Source organism: Dendrobates tinctorius, unplaced genomic scaffold, assembly GCF_039654945.1.
Source record: "Dendrobates tinctorius isolate UK_male_01 unplaced genomic scaffold, ASM3965494v1 ptg000064l, whole genome shotgun sequence".
Classification (NCBI taxonomy): domain Eukaryota; kingdom Metazoa; phylum Chordata; class Amphibia; order Anura; family Dendrobatidae; genus Dendrobates; species Dendrobates tinctorius.
In genome coordinates this window covers 2,157,731-2,183,869 of record NW_027361732.1, presented here as the reverse complement: position 1 = coordinate 2,183,869, position 26,139 = coordinate 2,157,731, and the positions used below count along the sequence as shown (strand labels likewise).

Below are 26,139 nucleotides of genomic sequence, written 5' to 3'. Positions count from 1 at the left end.
GTGGTTTGCGAATTGTGAAGGACCTTTTTTTTTTTTTTGCTTATAAGTTATATTTTATTATATGCCATGGATAGCAATAAATTACAAGTGTACCCTTTATCAGGTCTTGCAGTGGTGCACACACAAAATGATGACTACCTAGATATTGGTAACAATCCCAGAGTTGGCACCAAACGATACATGGCACCAGAGGTCTTGGATGAAACCATCCGCACAGGTTCGTTTGAATCTTACCGACAGACCGATGTTTGGGCGTATGGATTGGTAGTGTGGGAAATTTGCAGGAGAACAATTATAAATGGTGAGTTTTGAATATACATTTATTTTCTAATGCTCATTGATATTATTCTACAGTCTTGGCTAAAAGTTAATCAACTGGCATAAATTTTGGTTTTCACAAAGTTTACTGCTTCAGTGTTTATGGTGGTATTTTGCAGTAACTAGATTGTTATGAAATTATAAAAAGTCAGAGAGTACAACTGACTAATTTCACAGTACTAGCGAAATTAATGCAATGATATCATAGCATAAGGCTAATATACAAAGTTATAAAGCCAAAGGAAAATGCACACAGTGATGTCACAGTGCAGATAATAAACATTCATATGTCTATATTTGGCAGAGTGGCCCAAATTCGACTTGCAATTTTTACATCCTATATAGGTATGCTCTAAGGGAATTTGTGGGTGGAACTAAGAATGTTGAAAGCAAAAATGCAGAATGTTAACCCATTCCCAATATATGACTTACTATTACATTATATGTCAAGACCCCATCTTTGATTTAGGCTGAACCTGCATCTTTCCTGGCAGATGATGGCTGTGTAATATAGCCATCATCTGCTTCTAACAACAGCTGGTGTTAACCACTTAAATGCAGGTGTCAATCATTTACAAATCAGCAATGGTGTCATGGGTACATTTAGACATTTAGAGTAGCAAGGAACAAACTTATGAAATTTTAATGTATGAAAAAAAGTACAAAGGTTAAAAAGTTACAAGAAGGAATAGCAAAAACAAATATGCATAACACATAAAACAATTACGATATGATCGAGGAGCGATCATAGCAGAAATTTTAACAGATCTACGTCATGTAGTCTCTCCTGAATCTAACCATGAGTTTTTCTGTATGAGATAATATAAAGCGTCTCAGCCACATCGCTATCCTCCTCTTGGAAACTTGAGAGAAGGATGGCTTATGCAAGATAAGACGGGTTTTCCGACAGGAGTTTCCTAGTGAAATAATATGACAGCCATATTTCCGACCATACTTTCTCCATCCTAGATACACCAAATATGACTATGATATATCCAGAATTTTGATTGATATTACAGTTCTTTGATTTCCGACACTCAAACATCCTGCCGTTTGACCCCACAGAAGCGATTATGTCAGATTATTATACTTAAGGCATGGAAATATTGCATGTCCGTTGCCATGTGATGTCCGTGGTATGGACTGGAGATGTCCAGTCTACTTCAGGGTCTATTGACTATTGTACATTTTAGCACCTCTGTGCTAACAAGGGAACACACAGAGCCTTTAGTACAACTGTAGACTGGCTCCTTGATCATTTTATTATGACTCATGGAGGAGATGTTGCTAGATTTCCTGTGATATTGAATTCTATCTAATCCATAACTCCGCCATGACAGTATGTAACATAAGTGATTGAACAATCAAAAGGTTCAAGTCCCCTAAGAAGCCTAAAAAATAAACTAAGGCTAGGTGCACACTGTCTCTGTGCACCAAGCCTACTGTATACTGTAATGTTACCATAGACATGCATTCTCCAATTTTATATAACAAATAATTATTTTTGCATCGCTTTATTTTGCGAGCTATAACTTTTTTTATTTTTTCGCTGATGATGCTGTATGATGGCTCGTTTTTTGGGGGACAAGATGACGTTTTCAGCTGTACCATATTTATTTATATCCGTCTTTTTGATCGTGTGTTATTGCACTTTTTGTTTGGCGGTATGATGATAAAGCATTGTTTTTTGCCTTCTTTTTAAGGGGTTCATTAAAGGAGTTAACTAGTGGGACAGTTGTATAGGGCGGGTCGTTTTTTTGTTTTTTTTATTTACATAAAGAAACTAATTTATTGGGGAATTTTTTTTTATTTAGGAATTTTTTTAAAACTATTTTTACACTTTTTTTTTTTTTTTTTACTTTTTTACATTGTCCCAGGGTGGGACATTACTGTGCAAAGTCAGTTCGCTGATCTGACACTTTACATAGCACTGTGTCAGATCAGCGATCTGATAGGCAGTGTAGGAGGCTTCTCAGCGCCTGCTCTCAGCATTCGGGTTTCAGTCATGGGAGCGGCACCAGTACTATTTCAATCACTGTCCTGAGAATACAGAACGACGACTGTTACTGCGCCCCTGCCCTGACTGACACTGGCTCTACATTGATGCCGGCTGTCACTCAAAAATAAGCTCTCACACAGCTCAGAAAATGGCAACACAGACAACATTTTTTTATACAAATTTACAATATTTTTTTCACCACATAATTAAAAATAAAAACAATACAATTTTAGTACTGTGACCGGGAAAATTATGTTAACAAGAAATTTTTTCCATACAATGAATACTGTAAAAAACAAACCCCCCAAACAACTGTGAGAGTGCATTTGTTTTGCAGTTTCACTGCACTTGTAATTTTATTCCCGTTTTCCAGTATATCAAATGGTAAAATACATGATGACATTCAAAACTACAACTCATCCTGCAAAAAAAATATACCCCTATATTGCTAATATGTTGGCGGAAAAATGAAAAAGTTATCACTTTTGGAAGGAAGGGAGAAAAAAACATGCAAAAACGGAAAATCTCCTGGTCGACAATGGGAGGAACCATGTGTCAGATTGTGAAAAATACATGAAATAACTTTATATAAGTACAATACTATATATATGATTGGATGAAGGCATATAATGCTCTGTTAGGTTCAATACGCACAAAACAAGGGGAGAAAAATTTGATAATTCCACAATTGTATTCTGGGAGATTCGTACAAATCCAACCAAAAAACTTCTGTATGCCTCTGAACCATAATATTGCTGTGCTCACTAGCTTAAATTTGTTTTGAGGTTTAAACAATTTGTATTTCCTTTCATCTTGTCCATAAAAAACAAGTTTAGATTTAGGGTTTCGTGCATATTAACAATATATACAGCTTTCTGAGTTGGAGGCTTTTAGATATGATACTAGCTGAAGAGCCTGGCGTTGCCTGGGCATAGTAACCAACTGTGTGGTTAGTTATAACAAATTATAATGATTATATTGCACATAAAAACATTTCACATCATATATTCATCATTACAGATTTGCAACACAAATTAACTAAACGATTACCCAAGTATTGATAATATTTTATTTTCAACTCATTCAAGAGCCTTTTGATAAACAATATGTGTATCTGTGTATCTAACCCTATCCTGTGTGATAATGTCTGCTGAGCTGTGTACCTAATCCTCTCCTGTGTGATACTTTCTGCTGAGCTGTGTATCTAATCCTATCGTGTGTTACTGACTGCTCAGCCGTGTATCTAATCCTGTCCTGTGTGATACTGACTACTGAGCAGCGTATCTAATCCTATCCTGTGTGATACCGTTCTGCTGAGCCGTGCATCTAACCCTATCCTGTGTGATACTGACTGCTGAGCCGTGTACCTAATCCTATCCTGTGTGATACTGACTGCTGAACCATGTAACTAATCCTATCGTGTGTGATACCGACTGCTGAGCTGTGTATCTAATCCTATCCTGTGTGATACTGTCTGCTGAGCCATGTATCTAATACTATTCTGTTTGATACTGTGTGCTGAGCTGTGTATCTAATCCTATCCTGTGTGATACTGTCTGCTGAGCCGTGTATCTATTCCTATCCTGTGTGATACTGACTGCTGAGCCATGTGTCTAATCCTCTCCTGTGTGATACCGACTGCTGAGCTGTGTATCTAATCCTATCCTGTGTGATACTGACTGCTGAGCCGTGTATCTAATCCTATTCTGTGTGATACTGGGCTCCTCCTGCAGTCTGTGTCAGAGGGTGGTCTGTGTTGGCACGAAAATAAATTGTGTTATTTCCAGCTTTACAGAAGGATGATAACACCATATAAATGATAAGAATAATAGGCAAAATTGTTTGGTGAATTGGAACGCGCGGGGTTAAAATTTTTCCTCACAACATAGCCTATGACGCTCTCGGGGTCCAGACGTGTGACTGTACAAAATTTTGTGGCTGTGGATGCCAATCCCGGACATACACACATACATACATACACTTTTTCCCCATTATGTACCTAGGGGCAAAATTGTTTGGTGAATTGGAACGCGCAGGGATAAAATTTCGCCTCACAACATAGCCTATGATGCTCTCGGGGTCCAGACATGTGACTTTGCAAAATTTTGTGGCTGTAGCTACGACGGTGCAGATGCCAATACATACATACACTTTTTCCCCATTATGTAGATAGGGGCAAAATTGTTTGGTGAATTGGAACGCGTGGGGTTAAAATTTTGCCTCACAACATAGCTTAGGACGCTCTCGGGGTCCAGACGTGTGACTGTGCAAAATTTTGTGGCTGTAGCTGCGACGGTGCAGATGCCAATCCCGGACATACACACATACATACACACACACATTGAGCTTTATATATTAGATTAATAGAGGTGCAAAGTATAAGACAAGGACATCGGTACTTCCCTGGGAATCTCATATTGACTTGTTTCAAATGTGATGTAATATTTTTAATTTTTGGACAAAGATAATTATATTTATAGTCATTTCCACAAGGGGGCAAAGCGTTGCATTATAAAGTAGTAAACAAAAGTTTTGAGAATGACATAAATTTTGGTTTTCACACAGTTTGCCACTTCAGGGTTTTTAGATGTTTAGTCAGATGTTTTTATGGTTACTGAAGTATAATTATCAGCATTTCATATGTTTTTATACTTTTATACATGAATACATCACAATTATGTAAAGACTCAATAATTACAGTTTTGACCTTTAGTTTTCAAGACCTTTGTCTTAGCATTCTGGATATCAACTTCTGAGGCAAATCATGACTGAACTCATTCTTACCAAATCAGTGCTTGGAGTCTATCACAATTTATGTATTTTGGTTTGTCCTTGTTCTTTTTGAGGATTTACCACAGGTTCTCAGTAGGATTGAGATTTGAGAAGCTTCCTTTCCATGGGCCCAAAATTTCAATGCTTTGCTCACCGAGCCACTTAGTTATCACATACATATTGACATGGTATCCATCATTCTGAAAAAAAGCAGTTTGTTACCAAATTGATTCTGGATCATTGGGAGAAGTTTCTTTTGGAGGATGTTAAGATACCATTCATCGATCATGGCATTGATCTTAGGGAAAATATCTATTAAACTGTGGGGAAGGTGGCTTGATGGACAGACTTGACTGGAAGTAGGAGGGGACGACTGTAGACAGGGATTGGCAATGACAGAAAGGTAACAGCAGGGAAAGACAGAAAAGGGAATGCAGTACCTAGAATTGACCACAAGATGGCAGGGGGAGTGTAGTTCAGGACTTGACATCAGCTTAGGGCTTAGGAAACCGCTTAGTCATGGGGGGGGGGCGGGGAGACAGGAACCCAGGAGGGAAATTCCCAGTGAGAGAGGGGATAAATAGGACAGGTTGGGGTTCCAGACAGGTTAGTCCCGGGAGGAGCTCAGCAGAGGAAGACTCAGGACAGAAGACGGAGAACGGCAAAGAGCTCGACCAGGGGACTGACAGGAGAAGACAGTCATGGGGGTGGCCCTGACACGACGTACCGCAGGACAGACGAGGCCCCGGGGGTACAGATTGGACGACGACCTCGGGCAGGTGAAGCTCTGGCAGTAGATTGGTCTAGGACAGCCCCAGCGAAAGATCCGCGAGGGACGTCATCACGACTAAATGAAAGGTGAAAGGTACCCGGGCCTGGAAACGGAGAGCTGTAAAGGAACTGCGGTGCATGGCTAAGGTCGTCAGGAGGATGGTGTCATGGTTAGGACATGGTTAATGTCCTGTTCTCACAGGGTTAACTTTTGCCGGCCTCTCTTTGGATCTGGGAGGTGGATTTATACTCACTCCAGACTAGGATTCCCTGTCAGCTATACTGTTATTCTGGCTGTTTCTGACCCCCCTGGTGTGCGTGGATACTGCATTGTTTGTTTGATTCCCGTGTATGACCCGGTCTGTCCCCTCACTCTGAACTCCATCTCTCGTTTTGGTACTATTGTCTTCTCCGGTTCTGACCTCCTGGCTTGGCTATTGTTACTCTGTTACAGTTTGTCCCCATTGTACCGTCCATTTCCCGTTCTGGTTTTCTGATCTATTGCTACGTCCTGACTATTCCCACTGTATAACCCTTTGGTACTGTCCTGCTATCTCGTGCTTTGACCCGGCTTGATCTGGTTTACGTCCCAGTCTATGCCCCTTGGTAACTTGTCCCGTAGTTACCTTTCTTGGAGTTTCCCTGCAGCTCCTAGCTCTGTGGAGCTTAGGTCACGCCCCCAGCAGTCACGTGCTTCAGGTCCTGATAGTCTGAAGCACACATCGTCACCGCTGCTGTCCCGCTCCACAGGTATCTTTGAGCACTGTTTTTTTACTCAGGGCACGCGCACTGGCTCAGTGAGCTAGTGCAGTGCGGTGTTCCTGACAGACGGCCAATAAACCCGGATCTGTAACAACTGAATTCTGCCTCCATCTTGTCTTTGCATCGTCCGGTCGTGGTAAGCAGTGGACCACCCCCCAATCCGGGCCCTTACCACATTTGGCGTAGTCGACAGGATCGCCGCCGCTAATACGACATCTTCCGCGGCAGGCCTGCGCCTGGAGAACCCAAAAGGACTTGAGCTGCCCACCCGTGGATTACAAATTTGCTCACCTGTGGATTACAAATTTACCGGCCTATAGATTACAAATTTGAGACTCGGTTCAGGATCCGGAGCGGTACCAGAAGCCAGACAACATGGCTGTGATACTTCAACGTCAGGAAGAGGCCCAGGCGTTTGCCGCTGCTCTGGATGAACTGGGGCTGTCTCAAATTCACCCTTAGGGGAAGCGGTGTAGAACTGGAGACCGCCGCCCCCTCATACTGGACCTGGGAAGATGGGTGGAAAAGCCGACCATCGCTCCACCTAGGAGCGGGGGTGGCCCAGGAGGGAAGGCCGGCTGTGGCTGTTTGGTGCCATTCGACTGCTGTACACCGGACGGGATGCGACGCTGCAACTGCCGTGGCCTTGGATGCCTGGAATGGCGGTGGCGTCAAGAGGTCGAGTCTCGCTGGGAGACCTGCGTTCTGGAGCCATTGACAGTCCCCCGGACATCGAGCGGAGAGGAGGAGCAACGGCGGGCCCTGCGGTAGCAGCCGCCGAACACATCGTCTGGGAGCCTCTCCGCGGGACCCACGAGCCTGGAGGCTAGCCCTGCCGGACGGCGGGGTGAAGATCAGAGGTTGCGGGAGGAGCCGTGGGGTGGCCTGTCGGAGGCCGCGGTGCCAGGGAAGGTGAGAGGTCCCCCGGCTCAGCCGGCGGCTCCACGACCGGCCCCCTCCACCCGGCCTTCCCGCGCAGCCTCCTGCGTTCCTGTGGGCCTGGCTGCAGAGGGCTCTGCGGCCTACGCCGGGCTGAGTGGCGCCTCTGTTTACGTCCCTGAGCCGCCACGTCTGATGTCGCCGGTGCGGAACCCACCAGTGGCCATCCCTGCTAAGTTCCATCTTGCGGCGGCGGCCTATCCACCGCAGCCTGCCGCCACTCCAGTCCCATCTGCGACTCCGGTTGTGGCCTGCCACACGGCCGCATCTACGTCACCCCCCGGAGTCGGTTGCGGCCTGCTTGTCAGGCTCGGCGGCCTACCCGTCGGGACCCACGGCTGCCCCTGCCCGCCGCCCGGCCCCAGCGGGTGCTGGGCTGCCGGAATCTGCGGCCGCCTCTGCCCTGCTCTCAACCCCGGCCGTGTCCCGGCCACCGGACTCCGAGGCCTACACCAGACCCTCCGTCTGGGTCATGGAGGTCATACAGAAGAAAAAGGCCAGGGAGCGGGAGGTCTGGAACCTGCTCCATGAAAAAAGGGGAGGCTGGCATGGCGGCTTCAAGATCTACGGGGCATATCGTGTACACCAACCTGGAGAAGGGATACGGGTTCATTTGGGACCTTGCAACCGGCCAGAAGGTATACATCAACGTGACCTCATCCGTCATGGCCGGGCTTTGCGGGAGGGGGACTTGGTGTCATACTACAAGGAGTACTGCCCCTGCGGCTACTACGCGGTAGCTGTAATCGCCAAACCCGAAGGCCACGAACCCCCGTAAAAAAAGGACCCATAGAGATACTCCCTGCATCCCAGGAGCTCCACGGCTGTGGGGCCCCTTGCTACCGGCTGTCAGGAGATGGCCCGGACTGACGGCATTTTGCTGCACCGTTTTGCAAACCACGAGGACAGTTTTTCGTCCAGGTTAAGAAGAATGTTTTTTATTGTTTGACCTTTTCTCCTGATATAACAGAGATGTGGGGAAGGAAGTACTAATGCTAAAGGAAGGGGGAGTAGTTATATTCTGTTTTAAAGATGCTTTGAGAAAATGTTATGTTGAAAGAAAAGAAAAAACGAAAAAAATAAACGAAAAAAAACAAACAGAAAAAAAAGGGGGGGGTGTTACTCCGGTTGAGTAACTCCTATGGTTATTAAAGTAGTGGTAATTATATATAAGGTATGTTAAAAGTTGATTTAATGAGTAGTGTGTGTAACAAAATGAAAATGTGTGTAACAGGTCCCGGGTACGAGCTAGATGTGACGAAGACGCCAACCATGACTCTTTTTAAGTGAAGGACGAAGAGACGAAGAACATTGAACCAGACAGTGGTCCATCAGTCAGGTCCCTGACACCACGGACACCCCAAAAGGATGGGCGGGTGCCAGCGATGACCTGGTAGGTGAAAGGCCTCGGTCATGGCGTTCCGGACAGTAGAGGGTAACAGAAGGGGAGAGTAGTGGGAGGTACACGCCGTAGAGTAGTCCGGGTGGACCTCGCCAACCTGAAAGAAATTGTCACCGGCGAGAAGCAATAGGCTGCTCGGAGCATGGTGCTCCCGGTTAGGGTCGGCCCCCGTGGGCGGCGGGTTTGGCCCAATGACCAGTCCGACAACAGACAGTGGACAAGCTTTAGGACGACGTAGAGAGTACGATTGTCGGGACGACAATGGACAAAGGAAGGGGGATTGTGGGGAAGGTGACTTGACAGACAGACTTGACTGGAAGTAGGAGGGGATGATGTGTGCACTGTAGACAGGGATTGGCAATGACAGAAAGGTAACAGCAGGGAAAGACAGAATAGGGAATGCAGTACCTTGAATTGACCACACGATGGCAGGGGGGAGTGTAGTTCAGGACTTGACATCAGCTTAGGGCTTAGGAAACTGCTTAGTCATGGGGGGCGGGGAGACAGGAACCCAGGAGGGAAATTCCCAGTGAGAGAGGGGATAAATAGGACAGGTTGGGGTTCCAGACAGGTTAGTCCCAGGAGGAGCTCAGCAGAGGAAGACTCAGGACAGAAGACGGAGAACGGCGAAGAGCTCAACCAGGGGACTGACAGGGGAAGACAGTCAGGGGGGTGACCCTTACAGGACGTACCGCAGGACAGACGAGGCCCCGGGGGTACCGATTGGACGCCGACTTCGGGCAGGTGAAGCGCTGTCAGTAGATTGGTCTGGGACAGCCCCAGCGAAAGATCCGCGAGGGACGTCATCACGACTAAAGGAAAGGTGAAAGGTACCTGGGCCTGGAAACGGAGAGCTGTAAAGGAACTGCGGTGCATGGCTAAGGTCATCAGGAGGACGGCCAATAAACTCGGATCTGTTACAACTGAATTCTGCCTCCGTCTCGTCTTTGCATCATCCGGTCGTGGTAAGCAGTGGACCACCCCCCAATCCTGGCCCTTACCACAAAACCACAACTAGAAATGAAAAGCGACCCCACACATGGATGGTCTAATGATGCTTTACTGTTACACGGGACTCATGGTGGTGATCATCATCAATCAATCAAATTTATTATCGCCAAGTACATATTACATATATACAAGGAATTCTTTGTGGCAAAGAGGCAACATAATATATAACAACAGATACAACAAGTAACATCTAACAAGACAGATACAGTATATAGTCTACACAATCATGTTTTCTAGTTTCTACAATCACTTGTACAAATGTTACAAACGGTCTGAAGGGGATTTCATTAGAGAAATAACTTTACTTAGGTTCTCTGTATTTCATTCCTTGTACTTCCTGCAGACTGTCAGTGAATGTCAGTTTCCAAAATCTTTGCTTCATCTGCCCGCAGCTATTCCTGAGCAAGCTCTGCACTGGGGTTGAAACAATTCTGTAGCTGAATCCACTTTAGGAGATGGTCCTAACACTTAAGGTCCCGTTACATTTAGCGATGCACCAGCGATCCCGACAACGATACGACCTGGTCAGGATCGCTGGTGCATCGCTAAATGATCGCTAGTGAGCTGCCAAGCAGGCAGATCTCTCCAGCGACATAGCAGTAATACAGCGATCCGTCAGGGGTCGCTGTTGCCTGTCACACCGCAGCGATTCTGATGACTTACGACTCCGTCCATGAGTTCTGCGACGTCGCTAGTCGGCGCCGAACACAGCGATGCATGCCGGCCAGTGGGACGCCAATGATCAGAAAATGGCCTGGGACATTCGAGCACGATCAGCGATATCCAGCGAGGGGGCTGGTCACAGGTACGTGTCACACAAAGCGAGATCGCTGGCGAGATCGCTGTTGCGTCACAAAATCGGTGACACTTTAGCGATTTTGCTAGCGATCCGCTATGTGAGAAAGGCCCTTTACTGAACTTTCTTGTACAACCTGAAACCTTCTTCACAACAACTGAATTTCTCTGTTTGAAGTTATTAATGATCTGATAAATGGCTGATTTTACAAGCAGCAATGTCCCTGCCTATAAAGCCTCCTTTGATGCAAAGCAATGATAATTGCATGTTTCCTTGGTAGCAACCATGGTTAAAAGAGGAAAACAATTATTTCAAGCTCCAACCTCCTTTTGAAAGGAATCAGTCAGCAGGTTGTTGCTACCTCATCTGAGAGCAGCCTGAAAACTTAATAGAGCAAAATTATGGAGGGCTCTCCCATTATATTAAAAAATCCTATAGAGATTCAGGAGTATTAGCCAAAGTGAAATTAAAAAATCTTTGTTGAACAATTTTCAAGACAGAATTTAAAAATATTAAAAGGAGAATGTGAAATAAAGACATGAACCACACAAGAGACCTCCAAATATACAGCCAATTTATGCAGAAGAGATTTTTAAAGGATATTGACAAAATAAATTTAGTCAGGGATTAGTATCAAAATGCATGGATTGGTCACATTATCATAAGTAATTGTAGAATAAAGCCTACACATGAAGTGATAGTCAATATCAAAACATCACACATATTATTGCTCCCAAAAATTTTTTGCTCATAAATAATAAAGATAATACCAAACAGATAGATATTAATGGGTTAAATTGAGAGTGCAGAATTCATAGGATTGTAATAATGGATTCAGTTATTTAAAGTTAAATAAAGGATACAGTTCGAATAATAAACTTTTAGACAAAGGGACACAAAGGCCTATGTCTAAATTACTGTATCAAGTCAGTATTTAGAGTAACAGACAAAGACCAACAAAGATTGGTGATGATTAAAAGCAATATAGACGCGACCCTTTATGTGAATTAGTGAACGCTATAGCTGAAAAAGATTTAGACCAAAGTTGGTATTAACAGAAAGGAGGCAAAAAACCCTGAGTGGCAGCCAAACGAGCACCTCTGATGTGCGTTTCATGTACAGCTTCCTCCGAGAGGTGATATCTAATATATACTTACCTTGTAATGTCTTCACATCCTGTCCCATCCAGATGTATCTGGATCCCAGAATTCCAAGCGGTGGAAGTTCACCGACCGCCATATTGGGACACCCAAGTGATGGGTGTCTCAATATTGAAACTGCTGGTGGTACCAGCCTCTTGCGCGGTACCTCCAGAGGAACACCGTCGCACCACACACACACTGTATACGCCATATGCACCACACACAAACACACATTGTATATGCCGTACGCACCACACAAACACACACACACACTTTCATTTTAACACAGGGGGAGGGGTCAATGCACAAAGGAAATAGGACACACGGGGGGGGAGACAGCTCAAATGAGAGAACACATGAGGGAAGAAGACAGCACAGTGGTGGAGAGAGAGAAAGCAGACAAAGGGGAGAACACATGGGGTACACAGGTCAAAGAAGAGATGACATGAGAGGATAAGACAGCAGATGGGGGAGAGAGAAAGCGCACAGGGGTGAGACAGAGCACAGGAGGGAGACAGCTCAAACTGGTCAGCACATGATACAGCACAGGAAGGAGAGAGACAGCAGACAAGGGAGATAGCACATGGGGTAGACAGGTCATAGAAGAGAGCACAGACGGGATAAGTCAGCACATGGGGAAAGAGAGAGTGAATAGGTGGGTGAGCACATGGGGGGAGAGATTCTCAACGCTGCAAAGTCTGCCCCCATCATGACATTACCGCACTCCCAATGCAGTAGCATCGGGCCTCCATCTAGTAAGGGTATAAGTATTGATTATTTATAGTCAAACTCACCAAGTGGCTTTGATCGACACCCATGTCGAATAGGCAAAGAGAAGCTATCCCAACAATGTATCACTTAGATCAGTGTTCCCCTAACTCCGATCCTCAGGAGTCACCAAAAGGTCAAGTTTTCAGGATTTCCTTAGTAATGCCCTGGTGACAATTGCATCACCTGGACAGGCAAGAATTCCATCACCTGTACAATACTAAGGAAATCCAGAAAACATGACCTGTTGATGGGTCTTTAACGACTAGAGTTGTGGAACACTGATTTAGGGTCCCGTTTCACATAGCGACGCACCAGCGATCCCGACAACGATGCGACCTGGTAAGGATTGCTGGTGTGTTGTCACACAGCAGCTATTCTGAACGATTCCAGCCTGCGTCCCTGAGTTCTGCGTCGCCAACGAGGTCGCTGGTTGGCGTCAAACAGCGATGCATGCTGGCCAGCGGGACAATGAAAAAATGGCCAAGGACATTCGAGCACGATCAGCGATATCCAGTGGGGGGGCAAGTCGCCGCTATGTGTCACATGTAGCGAGATCGCAGGCGAGATCGCTGTTGCGTCACAAAATCGGTGACGCATCAGCGGCCTCGCTATGTGAGACGGGGCCTTTAGATTACTGGGTGCAGCCGTTCTGACACAATCAAAGTATTTAGATTTAGCAACGGAGCAGAGCCACACCAGGCTCTCCATGTACAAAGTCCATAGAGAGCTGGCTATCACAGGAGTGGCGGAGTCAGACTAGGGCTCACTGGACCAGCTAGTCACAGTAATGATCAGCTAATTCAATCAGCATTATAGAGTAATATCAGATGCTTTATCCTTGTTAACACTTTCTCCTGAGCTAACGAGAAGCTCACTCAAATTATGTAAGCAGGTAATTTTGTGGCATGGTTGAAATTCGGTGGAAATAGGTGTTATAAAATATATATTTGCAAACCAAATCACTTCAAGAATGACATCGCATTTAACTATTTTGTTAAAAAAGTGTTCATAATACATAAAATACATGCTTTTATGTCTAGTGTATGTCTTCATTTATTTAGGTTACATATTAAAGGGCAATTAAAGAAAAACCTTTTTTTCCTTTTTTTCAGAAACATCCTTATTTAAATTGACCGTGTCTGGTATTATATCAATTCTTTTGATTTAGAAAAAAAAAATCAATACATGCCCCTCAGATTATTTCTAAGGACACTGATTCACATCGAATACGGATATGTTCACCTGTGGCATTTTATCCAATTTTTTTATGCAGTGTATTTGATTTCTGAAATCTCACACACATGCTGTTTTTTTCCGTTCATATTTTGAGCTCTGCTACTTTTTGAAGCAAAATGTCAGTTCTTTCAGAATTTTTGCCGACCCTCTCATCCGCTCATATGAATGGGTGAAAAACGCAAGTGAAAACAATGCAAAAAAAAGTACTTAAAAATGAGACAAAAACATGAGTAATGTGGGCAACGTTTTTCTGCTTCTACTATGGTTTTTGGTACAGAAAATAACTGCTGCGAAAATGCCATGTGTAAACATACCCATAGATTGTTGCTTCCCACCAATTTTTTCAGTGGGGCATATTTATCAATTAAATTATGACAATTTCTAATGATTTACACCAAAAATGTATCAGTGTATTGAGCTATATCACGTACAATCCGGGAGGTCCACTAGCTGAGCCATGTTGCTCAGTAGGCACAAGACACAGCTTTGTGATCAAGCGAATGTGCTCTGATAAGGTGTTGCCTGAGCATGCTCGGGTGCTAACCGAGTGACTTCGGTGTGCTCGAAAAATATGTTCAAGTTCATGCAGTTCTATGTCTCGTGGCTGCTTAACAGCTACAACACATGGGGTGATCGCCTAACAAACAGGTAATCCGTGCATATGTTGCTACTGTTCAACAGCTGCGAGACATGCAGCCGCGGGGACTCAAACAAATTATTCGAGCACACCGAAAACACCTAATTACTAGCACCCAAGCGTGGTCATGGGTCGTCCTCACACCCAGGGCGGTGAGGTACTCGGTACCGGTCCCGCGGATCTCCACGAGTGGGGTTGTTGTCACGGCAGCTATGACCCGGTCCGTGGCCCTGGGCGCACATTGTAAATAGCAGAAATGTTCATTGAATGATTCGTGACGCCACCTGTGGTGTTTGGCAAGAAAGGTGTTAAGCCGACGCTGCAGACAGATCCTCTGGGACAGATGGTGTAGTGCAGCAATGATGTTGTGGCCCTCCACAGGTAGGGCAGTAGTCCCAGGGCAGTGTAGGTGAAGAGATAGGGGAGAGACGTAGATGGTGCAGTGTCAGGCACAGAGATGTAGCAGTGCTGAGGGTGTTGGCGCAGGAATAAGCGGAGGACACCAGGGCATGTAGTTCCAAAGCTTTACTCACAGTCTGTTGAGCATACAGATGCCTGCATCCGTGCCGTGTCCTCCTGGTCAGGAGCTCAGCCAACTTCCAGGCAAGATGAAGTACTCCGTTCCAACACTCCGCCAACATATGTGCCTTTTCTGAACGTCTCCCTTTTGCGCCTATAGTGAAGTACTCTCTGTACTGAGTTACACTGGCGTTCCTCCTGTCAGATGTTCCTATGAACTCTGTTGTGAGTTCATTTTCCCCTTCACCGTCGATGTCTGATGAACTCCCTCTTCTGGTGAAGGAAGGTAGTGAGGCTGATTACCAAACACCTGATCTGGTGGATGATGACTGGGTAGCGGGAACTTCTGACTGGATATAAGGCAGCCGACGCCCTTTTGAGTCGCTGGTGATTTCTCTGCTGGATTCTTGGAGACCAGTCTGATTCCTGCTTCCCTAAGATAAGTTTTTGCTCTGCTATTGAACTTATTAGTTTTGTTTTGTTTACCTTGTTTTTTGGAGTTCAGCCATCCCCGGTCTGGGGTGTGCTGAGTTCCATTTTTGTCTCTGATCAGTTTGTCTCTTTGCTCTGTCTTCAGAATTTAACTGAGTGCTGATATAGTCTTTTTGAAGTCCTAGCGACTTCAGGGCCTGTTTTTCCTATCAGTCGGTTGGGACATTTTTTGGTAGGGTTTTTTATGGATTGCAGACAGCAGCTTTTCTATCCTGTCCTTTTTAGTTAGCTTGGGCCCCATCGTTTGCTCAACCTATCTTTCTATCCTGTGTTAGTGTTTTCTTCTTGCTTCACCGTCATTATTTGTTGGGGGCTGCCTATTGCTTTGGGGTCTGCTCTGGGGCAGTTTAGATTTCCCCTTTCTTTCTTTAGGCCTATTTAGTTCTCCGGCTTTGATCGAGGGGTCTAGGGCATCTAAGGAACCCCCCACGGCTACTGTTAGTTGTGGTGGATAGGATCAGGGGTCTGCAATCCGATAGCTACCAACCTCTCTGGTTTTCTGGACTTAGCTTGTATTTTTGTTTTTTCCTCCTTCGGTGACTCATTCATAACAGAACTCTACTTGTACGGCAGACAGCTGTAGCCTGCTTCGGGGACTCCTTGCTACTAAGTCCCGGCTCACTCTCCTTGCTGTTGTGCCCCCAAGTCTTGTGTGGGAATAAAATGGTGACAACTTCTATTCCTCCGGTGTCTGCTGCAGGACCATTAGTATCCATACAACCTCGGGGACCGGACCCTGGCCTTGCACTGTGAACTTGGAAAGGGTTCTGCTCTAACCCTAATCCTCAGTCCTCCTTTTCTCCTTACGTTCCGTTCAAATCTGTCTTTCTTATGAAGAGTCAGGCTTTCCATCAATGTCTCTTTCCTGTGCCAGCAGACCCAGGACACTGAGGTCCGCTGCAGCACTTCCCTTGTCCATCCCTCTCCGGGGATCTTCTCTCTCTTTCTGACCCCGTAAGACTGACTAAATCCTAAACTCTTCCCAAACTTTTGGTGCAGACTAAGCTCCACCCACCTCCCAGCACTCTTCGTGTTCCAAGCAGGGAGCCACCAATGGGTGCTTTGCTACAATACTATGTTGTGTGGGATGCAGGTTTTGGAGTGTGAGCAGGTGTCTCCACCTTACCTGAATGGTGGGGCACCACACCTCAGGAGGAGGTGCAGTACCTCTGTGGCGACTGAACCCTCAGGGGCGCCACACTCAGACAACACCTTATCCGAGCATGTTTGCTCATCACTAGCCATACAGCTAAATAAAGGCCACGCATGCAAGAATCTGCGTATTATAGCGGAAAATAATTCAGTGTATATGGTAGTTTGTAAATTCCTAGTAACGAGCATTACACACCTAGGAGGGATAATTTCTTAGTCTAACTAGCTTAATAAAAAGCCCACTATCGTAAAATGCGGAAATTGTAATACTTGGAGCACACTTATAAATAAATTTGGCACTTCTTGAGCCAGTCAGGCTGGTTTCACATTAGCGCTTTTTAAGCGCACGCACGGCCGGGGGTAGCTCCGCCCCGAGCCGGCTCTCTGCCCGGCGTGCCCGCCCCTTGCTTGTAGCGCCGCCTCCTAGCGCACAGCGGCGCCTGCGATCAGCGCACCCTATCTTTAGCATAGGGTGCGCAGATCGTGCGCAGGCCGTGCGCTAGTTGCGCTTTGACCTGCGCTGCGCACTTTTGACGGTGCGCCGAGCACGCCGAAATCCGAAAAGTTTGATTTTGGCGCGCACGGCGCACCGTCAAAAGTGCGCAGCGCAGGTCAAAGCGCAACTAGCGCACAGCCTGCGCACGATCTGCGCACCCTATGCTAAAGATAGGGTGCGCCGATCGCAGGCGCCGCTGTGCGCTAGGAGGCGGCGCTACAAGCAAGGGGCGGGCACGCCGGGCAGAGAGCCGGCTCGGGGGCGGAGCTACCCCCGGCCGTGTGTGCGCTTAAAAAGCGCTAATGTGAAACCAGCCTTAGGCAGACAATCATGGCCCCAACTTATTTGTTAAAAAGAAAATCGAACTTTTACATATAGTCTGCCGCAGATTTCTGCTATAAATTGCGCCAATTTTTTTTTTTAAGAAAAGTGGTAAGGACTGAAGAAAAAGGGCAAAAGTTACCCACTTTTGTGCAAATATGGGCGGCACGGTGGCTCAGTGGTTATCACTGCAGCGCTGGGGTCCTGGGTTCAAATCCCACCAAAGACTACATCTGCAAGGAGTTTGTATGTTCTCCCCGTGTTTATGTGGTTTTCCTCCAGATTGTCTGGTTTCCTCCTAAAGCCCTAAGACATACTTATAGGGAATCTAGATTGTGAGCCCCATTGGGGACAGAGATGATGCTGCTGCGGAATATGATAGCACTATATAAACAATGCATTATAAAATATACATTGTTTTGCTAATAGTATGGCCCTTTATAAATTCCCCATCAATATGTGCTGTAGTAAATGATAGCAATGACAAATTTGAAAGAAAATACCATGTGTCACCTTAGCATTTGTCACTGACCTTTTAAGCTTGCCCATATGTTGTCATCCCCGTAGACAATTACTGTGCCCTTAACCTCAGTGCATTTATTAATTAAACTGGAAATAATTGTACAGGTGATTAGCTTTATTTGGCTAGCGGATCAGGTTGGATTGTGCAAATCAGCAAACTTTGCTCTAATCCGGATTCCGAATCAGTTCGCTCATCTGTAATTGTAACGCGTTAATAGGGTATTAGGCGTAAATCGGCTACATCTTGTAGAACATTCATAGCGCTGCCACTAATCCTCTGATATACATATGTGGCAGCTTGCACAGACCTGTAGATCTGTTATACGCTTGTACACAAGCGAACTATTTCTCATTACACTTGACAATTGTTTCGCTGAAATATTCTGACGCCGCAGAACTTGATGCTTCTATTGGAACAGAAGCGGACAAGGCGGGCCTGCTAATCAGCACTCTGATTTCAACTGGTTGGGTTTTCCACAAAGGATTAGCTGTAAATTATAAACACTGTAATCTGGTGTCAGCACCCAGGTCCATGATTAAAGCAGCCATTACATTCAATCAGCGCTCTGTTTATTCAACACTGATTAGGAAACTAGCAGCATCAATGGAGCTTGGATGGCTGCCATGCTTCCTGCAGCCTCCTGCTGCAAATCTGAAACACAGGGCAATTTCCACCAGAAAAGAGTGGCACCAGAAAATACAGCACTTGTGACACAGAGTCTACTCCAGCTTTGCAGTTCAGTCACAACACTGACACGGAGCCTGACTTTCACCCACAGGATTCCTCCAACACTAATGATTCTAGAACGACTGGTGGATGTTAGTGGCAGAAGGAAGAAATGTGTGCCAAATAATAATTAACAACATATGACGCGGGTACATGTGTAGGAAATGCATCTCAAGCTGCAAAACAGCACTGATGTCAATATAATGTATGCGCTTTAAGGGATCTGAAATTTCAAACTAGATTAAACTAGTTATTTCTACCCTTGCCCCCATAAAAAGTTAAAACTGCTTCTAGTGTACCATTCCCATGCTCTGCAACTTCACATCCACTCTTTTTCAGTGAATTGTTTCTTTTCAACAGCATGCTACCAGTACTATATGTGCTGGAACTTCCTTCCCTTTCCTTGTATGCATTGTCCTGCAAAGCCTCACAATTGCCTTGCAGAAATCATTAGCTCACAATGTCACTTGCAAATTTGCATCTACTTTGCACTGAGACTACAGTTAGGTCCATATATATATATATATATGGACAGAGACAACATTTTTTCTGATTTTGGTTCTAGACATTACCACAATGAATTTTAAACAAAACAATTCAGATGCAGTTGAAGTTCAGACTTTCAGCTTTCATTTGAGGGTATCCACATTAAAATTGGATGAAGGGTTTAGGAATTTCAGCTCCTTAACATGTGCCACCCTGTTTTTAAAGGGACCAAAAGTAATTGGACAGATGAAATAATTGTAAATAAAATGTTCATTTCTAGTACTAGGTTGAAAACCCTTTGTTGGCAATGACTGCCTGAAGTCTTGAACTCATGGACATCACCACACGCTGTTTCCTCCTTTTTGATGCTCTGCCAGGCCTTCACTGCGGTGGTTTTCAGTTGCTGTTTGTTTGTGGGCCTTTCTGTCTGAAGTTTAGTGTTTAACAAGTGAAATGCATGCTCAATTGGGATGAGATCAGGTGACTGACTTGGCCATTCAAGAACTTTCCACTTCTTTGCTTTAATAAACTCCTGGGTTGCTTTGGCTTTATATTTTGGGTCATTGTCCATCTGTAGTATGAAACCACGACCAATCAGTTTGACAGCATTTGGCTGGATCTGAGCACACAGTATGGCTCTGAATACCTCAGAATTCATTCGGCTGCTTCTGTCCTGTGTCACATCATCAATAAACACTAGTGACCCAGTGCCACTGGCAGCCATGCATGCCCAAGCCATCACACTGCCTCCGCCGTGTTTTACAGATGATGTGGTATGCTTTGGATCATGAGCTGTACCACGCCTTCGCCATACTTTTCTCTTTCCATCATTCTGGTAGAGGTTGATCTTGGTTTCATCTGTCTAAAGAATGTTCTTCCAGAACTGTGCTGGCTTTTTTAGATGTTTTTTTAGCAAATTCCAGTCTAGCCTTTTTATTCTTGATGCTTATGAGTGGCTTGCACCGTGCAGTGAACCCTCTGTATTTACTTTCATGCAGTCTTCTCTTTATGGTAGATTTGGATATTGATTCGCCTAACTCCTGGAGAGTGTTGTTCACTTGGTTGGCTGTTGTGAAGGGGTTTCTCTTCACCATGGAGATTATTCTGCGATCATCCACCACTGTTGTCTTCCGTGGGCGCCCAGGTCTTTTTGCATTGATGAGTTCACCAGTGCTTTCTTTCTTTCTCAGGATGTACCAAACTGTAGATTTTGCCACTCCTAATGTTGTAGCAATTTCTCGGATGGGTTTTTTCTGTTTTTGCAGCTTAAGGATGGCTTGTTTCACCTGCATGGAGAGCTCCTTTGATCGCATGTTTCCTTCACAGCAAAACCTTCCAAATTCAAGCACCACACCTCAAATCAACTCCAGGCCTTTTATCTTCTTAATTGAGAATGACATAACGAAGGGATTACCCACACCTGTCCATGAAATCGCCTTGGAGTCAATTGTCCAATTACTTTTGGTCCCTTTCAAAACAGGGTGGCACATGTTAAGGAGCTGAAACTCCTAAACCCTTCATCCAATTTTAATGTGGATACCCTCAAATGAAAGCTGAAAGTCTGAACTTCAACTGCATCTGAATTGTTTTGTTTAAAATTCATTGTGGTTATGTCTGGAACCAAAATTAGAAAAATGTTGTCTCCGTCCAAATATATATGGACCTAACTGTTGTGAGGTAGCGCCGTCATTTACTTAGGGGATTCTCGCTTGCAGCGAACAAAAACCAGTTCTGGCACAGGATTTTCCAACAAATTATACAGTCCTTGCAGTTTATTCATGCCTCATAAACCACAGCAGCAACAGAAAGTTCACTTAACAGCATTACCAGCATAGCGTCCATTATTATGCTTCACTCTGATTACCAATATCCAGTATGCAGGCTCTCTTAGCCTCACAACGGTCTCACCCAAGTCAGGGCTCCTCATGCGGCTTCAGCATTCCGCACACGTTCATTCCCTCCAGGGAACTCTCAGGCACACATCGCCATTGCTCCCAGCCACTTCACACGTGCTGTCAGGCAGGAAGTTCCATCTCTGCAGGACCTTCCACACTGGACCAACGAGGTCCCAGCATTCCCCATATGTGACCTACCCTGGCCACATTATATGGTCTATAGCCACACCCACTGGGTCACGTGACTATAACCTCATCACAGGTCCTTCAGGCATTCACATAGCCTTTTACAACAGGCGTTTTCAGACACACCCCTGGGTGGGTTTGTAGGTAACTGGCCCGTCCAACTCCCAAGTTACCTAGAGACTTCTCCCTTATAACTTGAAATAACCCCTCAGCAATACCATTGCTGATCAATATGCATAACTAAGTCTCCATCTCAAAGCCACCCCATTTGAGATACACAACCATCCTTCAGGATTCTGCCACTCATCCTCTCCCTTGGAACCTCCACACAGCGCCCCCTAGCGGACATAGTGGTTACTACACCACATACCTCGCCCCTCTGTTCAAACTTGTGGGGTTGAACACACAACATTACATCAGGCTCTCGAGACCGGGCACTCATCACACCTTGCCCTACAGGTCGAGAGAACCTTTTCCACCTGTCATATGGCCTCCTCTCTACGTTAGGCCTCCCCCGCCCCCAGCGGTCAGAATATCGGTCCTGCTCTTTGACCCTCCAGTTACAGTGCGTCATCAGACACGGTCCAGTCACTACCTTCCTCTCTTTGTTTGCTCCGTTCCCCGACCAGCTCCCCCCGGTTGGTACGGTCATCAGTCCTAATCAGGCCTACTGTCTGGCCTGAGTCTGATTCATTCAGGGTCTCACAGGAACTACGGTCTCTCAACGTCATCCTGCCAGTCGAGCTACCACTTGCTGACATTCTTCGGCCATCTGCCCTGTCACTTCTTGGCAGAACTCTTCGAGTTCTTATATCTGGCTGGGTTGCAGACGGCCGCCACCTGGTATTCCGTACTTCTTTATTAATTCGCCGGCGGTCCTGCCTCAACTGCTCAATCTCTTGCAGGTACCTCACTCGATACTCCAAGAGCATCCGAAAGTCTCTCAGGCTGTCCCCAGAGCCAACCACCAGGATGGGAATCCTACCCACTTCACTAGACACTTGGTCTTCATCATCAGGAGGGATCCTCACTCTCACCACACCGGAGATATTCACAAGGTCTTGCATTACCTTCCCGGATCTTCCAATGATTCTCCCAATCAGAGCTTTGGGTACCGGCACCACATCTTTCCGCAAACCCAGCTGATCCATAGCCTCCCTTGCTAACTCTAGGCAACGAGCAGCCTTCACGTTACTCTGCCTGACCCACTGGTTGGTGTGGAGACACTGTAGATGCATCTCTTTCAAGACAGCTACTCGGTTTGATGTATCTTCTCTATCTGATACTACCACCAACTGCCGAGTGTCAGGTGCCCAGCGCACCTTACACGCTTTGACCGCTTCTTTGAAAGCCTCATGCACTCCTTCCTCCGCACAAGTTTCTTGCATGTCCTCTGGTACATCAATTACAAACTGGAAGGTTGTGGTCTTGCTCTCTTCCTGAACCGGAGGCTCTAGCTTTACCACGGACCCTTCCCTCACTGCCATTGAACCGACCGGGTGACTGTCTTCTTCCGTTCTTAACTCATCAACTTCACATGACTTGGTCCCTTCATGACCCTTTGCCCCGAGGGCTACTGGCCGTTCTGTCCTGTTATCACTTGCGCTCACCCGCGGTAAGTCTTCATCCAACTTCTCCCGCAGAAGACTTTTAACTACTCCTCTGAGTTCTTCCATTTCTTCTGTAAGGGTCTTGTTCACATTTTGCCACGTTGACAGGTGACTTCTGAGCTCCCAGACTTCTTTCTCAAGCCCTACCTCATCCTCTCTTAAGGTGTTGTTCACACTGTGCCATGTTGACAGGTGACCTCTGAGGTTCAAGACTTCTTTCTCGAGCTCCTTCACTCTGTGCCCGGCCGTTTGTCTCATTACACTTTCACGTTCCAGATGATCCCTTACTGTCTCTTTAATTGACTGTATCTCCTGCTCTAGTTCTCTTTTGGCCAGTATGTGTTGCACTACTACTTCTTTAATCATATCGTCAAAAGGTACCCCTGGGTTAGTCCCGTCAGTCGAGTGAACCCCCCAGTTACCCTCTGACTGGGTCTCTACTCCCGTTACCTTCTCGACCAGGTTACCATCCGTCCTGTCACAAGTTTCAGTCAGCACATTACTAGATTCTGTCCTAGGGGTGGCTACTGGCAATGACACGTCACAGTCACACCACACCGTATGGTAAACCCCCAAGACACTCTCTATCCGTGTGTCAGTTCCGCTCTTTTTGTTTACCACACCCTTCTCATTCACACTGATGTACCCTTCAGGTGACGACAGGTCAGTAAATTCGTCCGACGCCATTCTTTCTCCGGTTGCCCCTATGCCTGGCCTGTCCACATTAGGAGGCGTCAGCGTCTCAGTGTCTGCTAGCCCTACAGTAGACACGTCTCTATCCTCCTGGCATAGGTCATCAAACCTGACCAAGTCCCGGCCGCACTCCAAGGCATAAACTAAGTCTGGTGGTATACTGCCACCTTGGCACTTACTGCCTCTGAACTCCTTAAACATTACTCTGTCTACCGCATAGTTCACTGTGACCCCATGTGCACAGCGAACCTGGACCATTTTCTCGGTCAGAAAGAGAGTGAGAGGAGTTCCTACCAGAGTCACCCGACTCTTTGAGTCCAGCCGTCCCTATATCCCTTCCCAGTGTAGCATTACGGTACACACTTGCGGCCCGTCATCAGTCAGAAAGAATATCCCACATTCTGGAATTGACATACACATACACTGCGGTACTCCAGACATACCCACTGAGTCACCCAGTGCTGTCATTCCTTCAAACTTGGCCCCTTTCTGGACCACCACCCCACTTTGGGTTGCCGCCCCCTCTCAGGACTCCACCCCTTTTTGGGTTACCACCCCGCTTTGGGTCACTGCCCCCTTCTGGGACTCCACCCCCTTTCGGGATCTCCCTATGTCCGTTAAACCGGTCTTCTCAGACCACAATTCACACAACACAGTTTATGTCTTAACGATACCACACAAGTCCTTGTTGACACCACCACAGCTCCTGCTGTCACCGATCACCGACACCACTGGCTGCTGTTCACACACACAGCGGCTGGAGTCACTGCAGCTCCTGCTGCGCCGTCTTCGTGGACCCGCCAATCCACCGGAAGCCGCTTGTCACCTTCGTAACCCCGCCGACTTACCGGAAGCCGCTTGTCACCTTCGTGACCCCACTGAGCCACATCAAGCCGCTTGTCACCTTCTTGACTCCCACTGAGCCACCGCAGGCTGAGTTGAGAAAAGAAGAAAAGAAAAACATCACACAAAAAACTCAAAAACTGACGTGTCCTTTTTGTGTGCTATTCAGGACATACCGTCTCAGCCTGAGACCGTCCAACACACAGGGTGCACCGGGTGCTATTCAGGGAGCGACCCTCCTCGCAGGGTTTCCCAACACCCCGGCCACACCAACACAAAAATTACGTGTCTTGTCTGTGTGCTATTCAGGACGCACCGTCTCCGCCTGAGACCGTCCAACACACAGGGCGCTATTCAGGGAGCCAACCCTCTTTCCAGGGTTTCCCAACACACCGGCCTCACCAGGTCCAGGGGCTTAGCGGGTGCTATTCAGGACATCTGTCTCGGCCTGAGACTGCCCAACACTTACGCCTCACCAGGTCCAAGGTCATACCACGTGCTCCAGGGATCTTCCCAACACTGACCCTCCAGGACCTTGCTCACTGAACCCTCCAGGAACACAGTCTTTCCCACTGACCCAGGTCAGTACAACACGAACACCAGTCCATTACCTGTGTCGGCCACACAGGTCCTCGGGTACCTCCTATCCGCAGAGGCACCCTATAGCAATCACCAGTCTCTTTCACCTGAGGAAACGGCCGCACTGGGCTTACCGAATTGGAGAGTGCCTTACTCACTAGGCCGCCCCACGGTTCCAGAACCACAGCCGGGCAGTGGCTTCCTCGTCAGCCTTCCTGGCTCAGCGTTGCCAGCACTGCACTTTTTGGAAACCGTTGCCCTTAGCAACCGACTTTGCAGTCCTCTTCCGTTGCTCCCAGCAACAAGGCTATAACATTGCCCATAGCTTTCTCCACCAAATGTGAGGTAGCGCTGTCATTTACTTAGGGGATTCTCGCTTGCAGCGAACAAAAACCAGTTTCAGCACAAGAAATTATACAGTCCTTGCGGTTTATTCATGCCTCATAAACCACAGCAGCAACAGAAAGTTCACTTAACAGCATTACCAGCATAGCGTCCATTATTATGCTTCACTCTGGTTACCAATATCCAGTATGCAGGCTCTCTTAGCCTCACAACGGTCTCACCCAAGTCAGGGCTCCTCATGCGGCTTCAGCATTCCACACATGTTCATTCCCTCCAGGGAACTTTCAGGCACACATCGCCATTGCTCCCAGCCAATTCACACGTGCTGTCAGGCAGGAAGTTCCATCTCTGCAGGACCTTCCACACTGGACCAACCAGGTCCCAGCATTTCCCACATGTGACCTACCCTGGCCACATTATATGGTCTATAGCCACACCCACTGGGTCACATGACTATAACCTCATCACAGGTCCTTCAGGAATTCACATAGCCTTTTACAACTGGCGTTTTCAGACACACCCCTGGGTGGGTTTGTAGGTAACTGGCCCGCCCAACTCCCAAGTTTCCTAGAGAGTTCTCCCTTATACCTTGAAATAACCCCTCAGCAATACCATTGCTGATCAATACGCATAACTAAGTCTCCATCTCAAAGCCACCCCCTTTGAGATACACAACCATCCTTCAGGATTCTGCCACTCATCCTCTCCCTTGGAACC

The 26,139-nt window shown here is 46.5% G+C and overlaps 1 protein-coding gene across 2 annotated transcripts in view; it reads left to right on the top strand.

Annotated features, from left to right (window-relative positions):
* ACVRL1 (activin A receptor like type 1) overlaps positions 1-26,139 on the top strand; it is a 149,631-nt gene that overhangs the window by 79,744 nt on the left and 43,748 nt on the right. For both annotated transcript variants that reach the window (XM_073580235.1, XM_073580236.1), the window contains exon 8: positions 104-301. In XM_073580235.1, coding sequence (XP_073436336.1) covers positions 104-301 — 198 coding nt within the window. The remainder of the gene's footprint in view (positions 1-103; positions 302-26,139) is intronic.